This window comes from Puntigrus tetrazona, unplaced genomic scaffold (assembly GCF_018831695.1).
Source record: "Puntigrus tetrazona isolate hp1 unplaced genomic scaffold, ASM1883169v1 S000000575, whole genome shotgun sequence".
Classification (NCBI taxonomy): domain Eukaryota; kingdom Metazoa; phylum Chordata; class Actinopteri; order Cypriniformes; family Cyprinidae; genus Puntigrus; species Puntigrus tetrazona.
This window is the reverse complement of record NW_025048207.1, coordinates 360,001-365,000: the sequence shown is the minus strand read 5'-3', so window position 1 is coordinate 365,000 and position 5,000 is coordinate 360,001. Positions and strand designations below refer to the sequence as shown.

The following is a 5,000-nucleotide window of genomic DNA, read 5'->3' as shown; positions in this document are numbered from 1 at the left end:
ACGACGGCTCGCTTTTCGCGGCAAGTCAATGAGACAGGAAGTCTCGCACATTCAGGTTACAAAATAAAAGTAAAAATAAAGCGGGTGCTTAACCGCGTTCACTTCGGTGAAATGAAGGGTCAGTTGCAAAGAAACGGCAATTTGCATATCGGAACGAACGTGACGTTTTGCGGGCGTTTTCTTAAAAAAAATTAACAAAAAAAAATATTTTTATATTTTTAATAAATTGTGCAATTTTACAGCTTCGCTCTAAAGTTAAAAAAAGAAGTGGATAAAATAGAGAGAGAAAAATAGAAAGAAAGAATAGATAACAAAAATTTTTATATTTTAAAGAATTGCATAGTTTGTATTGCTTTTGGGTTCTTACTTTTAGAAACTATTTCCAATTACATTTTAATGTCACTTTTAAAGGCATTATATATATATATATATATATATATATATATATATATATATATATATATATATATATATGAGACAGAAGTGTCTCGCATTATTCAAGTTACAAAATAAAAGTAAAAATAAAGTGGATGCTTAACGGCGTTCACTTTTAAACTGTTGGTAAAATGAAGTGTCGGTTACAAAGAAACGGCCATTTACACGAAATAAACCAAAAAAACATTTTTAATAAATTGTGCAAAACCAGGCATTTCTTTTACAGCTTCCGCTCTAAAGTTAAAAAAAGAAGTGGATAAAATAGAGAGAAAAATAGAAAGAAAGAAAATAGATGATAAAACTGTTTTAATATTTTAAAGAACTGCATAGTTTGTATTGCTTTTAGGTTCTTTTAGAAATTATTTCCAATTACATTTTAATGTCAATTTTAAATGCATATATATATATATATATATATATATATATATATATATATATATATATATATATATATATATATATATATATTTTTTTTTTTTTTTTTTTTTTTCTCCATCCAGTGAGATTTGCAGCTGTTTTGTGATCCACTCAGACATGCTGACCAACACTTCTTCTGTGCGACCAACATCACGACTGAGCGTTTGGACAAATCAAAGCTTCTTTCCCTTCAGACGAACAAGTTTTAATAAAAGGATTAAACCTCCAGCATCTCTTGCTCTTTGTGGCCCTCACTTTTCAGCGGCGCTCAATAGAAGTGAACTGACATTCAGGCCGGTCTTAATCAGACTAAGAGCGTGAGTTAAGCGTGGGTGATGACTGCAAACGCTCATGTATTCATCGGCGCGGGACGAAGGGACTTTAAGCAGAGAAAAGCAGGCTGACGTTGAACCAGACGTGAGATTAAAGCATGATCCTCTTAAAGACACCAGTGACCAGAAGAGAAAGTTTGGGGCTGCTAAGATTCAATGCCTTTGAAAGAGTCTCTTCTGCTCAGCCGCATTTATTTGACTAAAAACAGTAACACTACTAAACATTTACAGTAATGTTACAGTTATTAAATATTTTAAACGGCCGTTTCCTTCGTTAAACAAATTTAATTTGAGAACTCATTATAATAATTTGCTGCTCTAGAAACGTTTCGGATCATTATCAGTGTTAAAAACAGCTTTGCTGGACAATATTTCATTTTTTTCGGGATTCACAGATGAATAGAAATGTCAAAAGGGCAACTAGCGGCGTGTAACTGGTTACCAGGTAATTAGTTGTATTTTAATTACTTGAGTACTGTGTATAGACTGCAGAATCATTTATATACAGTACAAAACATAGCGGATTTAACATAAAGATTTTATTTAACGCTTTTTATGTACACTTCTCACTTTGAATGTGAATAAGAATAATTAATACTTGTGTCCAGTTCTATTAACTAGTTGGTTATCAGCATGAATATTACCAGGATATTTGTTATTACTTAAACACATGTTCTGAAAGATCTTTTTTTTAATCCTTAATTATGAGTGTATTATGGTTAAAGTCATACGTGACCGGAATAATTAATGTAGTTATCAAATAAATTAAAAAATGTTATTTAAAATTTACAAAGTGATTAGTAATACTTTTTAGACAGAGTAATTTATATTACTGCAATAAATCCATTTTAAATGTACAGATAACATAAAAGTACTCCAGTAAAAGTACATGTCAATGCGGAGTAAAAGTACAGATACTCTAATAATATATTACTTTGGTACAAGTACTCATTGAGTATAGATAGTAGAAAATATTACTACAGTAAAAGTACATATACTCTAATAATACATCACTTCAGTACGAGTACTCGTTGAGTATAAATAGTAGAAAATATTACTACAGTAAAAGTACAGATACTCTAATAATATATCACTTGAGTACGAGTACTCATTGAGTATAGATAGTAGAAAATATTACTACAGTAAAAGTATAAGCACTCATCAAGGTTAACTGAGTAAAAGTACAGATAAAAAAACAAAAACTCCTTATTAGTACTCAGTTTTTTTTTCATGTTTAATACACAGATACCATAATATTACTCCAGTTAAAATGATTAGTGCTCATTTGAATTTTACTAGAGTATACCATAATAAATACTCCAGCAAAAGTAAGTCCTGTAAATGTACTGAGAGCATAATGTAGTATTTTTGTACAAATTAATGTACATTAATAAAATATTACTCCACTAATACTTTAAGCGCTCATGTTGAATGTTAGAGAGTACTTTGTCCAGCACACTGATGAAGATGTAATTAGTAACTAGTGTTTAATTACACTTTCCTGGCACTTTTGCTCTGTTTGATGCGTCCTCGATGAATAAAAGTCTCACTGACCCCAAACTTGTGAGAAGTATTACATGCATAAAGTTATAAAGGAATGACATGAGTATAAAGGACATAGTTTGAGGAGTGTTTCTGTGAGCAGCCCCTGAGGATGTGCTGCTGCTGACGCGACTCTCGCTGGAGATAAAGTGATGCTTCAGCGCAACTGCTTCTGAGTTTGAGTCCGAATCAGCAGCTTTAAGCGCTCCGAGTGCTGCACAAACCTGATCAATTATTACTAGCATTATTAGCAGCACACACAAACACATCTAACCAATCAGGTGGGTCCGGGGGCGGGGCTATCTGTGCGTGGACCAACGGTCGTTATTTAGGTGAATCTGTTCGGTGTGTCGTCACGGCGACGGGAATCACCCTGCAAAAACAAATGCGCTCATTTAAATAATTAACATACGGTAAAGTCCCACTAATTAGTTAAAGATAAATATGGCGAAAAACTGTAAGATCTAATGGCGGTTATGAAATTTTACAGTAAAATACCGTTAAATGTAGTTTTTAAAATAACAAAAGTCAGCTTTTGACAGAAAGTCAAGTTTTATACTTTTTTTTTTTTACTTTTAAGGAGAACGTTCTCAGGATTCAATTTTTTAAAAATATTTTCACACACACACACACACACACACGCACGCACGCACGCACACACACACACACACACACACACACACACACACACACACACACACACACACGCACACACACACACACACACACACACACACACACACGCACACACACATGCACGATCGTTTTGCTATCTTAGTGTGGACACTGCATGGACTTCCATTGTTTTTCTAGCAGGTTAACAATATTTTCTATCCCCTAACCAACATTTACATCCTCACAAGTATAGTTAAACCAGTACACACACACACACACACACACACACACACACACACACACAGTCTCTGACAGTCAGATAATCTACATGAACTGAGACCTACATCCATCCGTTTCTCCTCGTCTCTGAACAGCGACTGAAAAAGGGGATTTCCACAGACAAGTGGAAGATTACACACACACACACACACACTTCTCGTCTCAGATAATCAGGCATTAATTAAGCTTCAGAAAACACCAGACAAAAGAAAGAGCGTGTGGTTTGCATCTTTTATGAGAGAAAAAGATTTACAAGTAGCTTTCAATAATTTTGCTTAATGTAAAAAAAAAAAAAAAGCAAATAAATATTTCAATATACTATAATGATTAAAAAGTATACATTTAGGTGATTTTGCTTTAGAATATTCTTAAACTTTACTTAACCCATCATTACGTCTGTGCCCTGATTTTTATAATAATAAACAATGCTTTAATTTTGTATTATATTATTAAAAAAAGAATCTAGAAACTACACTTCTACTAGTTCATTAGCGCTTGTAAAGTTTACAGTAAAGGCATTTGGGACATTTCTGCTCCAAAAGAGTTTTGTTTCAAATAAATGCGAATAAAACATCAGTTTTCACAAAAAAAAATATTGTGCAGCACAACTGTTTTCTTCACTGATAAAGACCACAAACGGTTCTTGAGCAGCAGGTCGCAATTTTTAATGCATTTCTGATCAAATAAATCAGAGCAGAGACTTCATAATAATCTAAACTTCTGGCCAGAAGTGTGTGTTTTCTTCTATGTGTGTGTGTGTGTGTGTGTGTGTGAGTGAGAAACACCAACAAACATCAATAAACCGCCGCAGGTTTAATAACAGAGTCGGTGTGACACACATCCACAGGAAAGCAGAAGCGATGAACGGCGCTCCTGTGAATCTCACTTTATCAGTGTTTTCTCTCTTTGACTTTCCTCTGGAGATCTGAGAGCTTGTTTCTGGAGGAGTCTGTCAGAAAACACGTCCCATAATCCACCTCTGCTGACGGGGCGGAGGACGCCAGCGACTAGCAGGAAAACAGAGAGAGTTCACAGAGACTACATTACTCACAAATACACAGAACCCGTGATAACGTATTACTTCAGAGAAAGTACTCCTTTTAATTAAATAAACATAGACACCTTAATAAATCATTACTCCAATAAAAGTACTACACCGCAGTAAAATATCACAGCGAGAAATCCATTTTAATTGAATAAATGTACAGATAACATAAAAATTACTTCAGTAAAAGTACATATACTCTAATAATGTATCACTTGAGTACGAGTACTCGTTGAGTATAGATAGTAGAAAATATTACTACAGTAAAAGTACATGTACTCTAATAATATATCACTTCAGTACGAGTACTTGTTGAGTATAGATAGTAGAAAATA

At 33.7% G+C, this 5,000-nt stretch overlaps 2 protein-coding genes across 7 annotated transcripts in view; both read right to left on the bottom strand.

The window, feature by feature from the left end:
• Window positions 1-3,099, bottom strand: part of LOC122334546 (zinc finger protein basonuclin-1) — a 9,394-nt gene extending 6,295 nt beyond the window's left edge. Inside the window, exon 1 of one of the 2 annotated variants that reach the window (XM_043232545.1) lies at window positions 3,001-3,099. The gene's annotated coding sequence lies outside the window, so the exon portion shown is untranslated. The remainder of the gene's footprint in view (window positions 1-3,000) is intronic. The other variant, XM_043232544.1, reaches the window with a different exon arrangement.
• LOC122334545 (coiled-coil domain-containing protein 171) overlaps window positions 2,967-5,000 on the bottom strand; it is a 20,347-nt gene continuing 18,313 nt past the window's right edge. For 4 of the 5 annotated variants that reach the window (XM_043232543.1, XM_043232539.1, XM_043232542.1 and 1 more), the window contains exon 24: window positions 3,844-4,627. In XM_043232543.1, the coding sequence (XP_043088478.1) occupies window positions 4,511-4,627 (117 nt within the window). In that variant the 3' untranslated portion in view covers window positions 3,844-4,510. Of the gene's footprint in view, window positions 3,100-3,843; window positions 4,628-5,000 lie in introns of those variants that run through there. The other variant, XM_043232540.1, reaches the window with a different exon arrangement.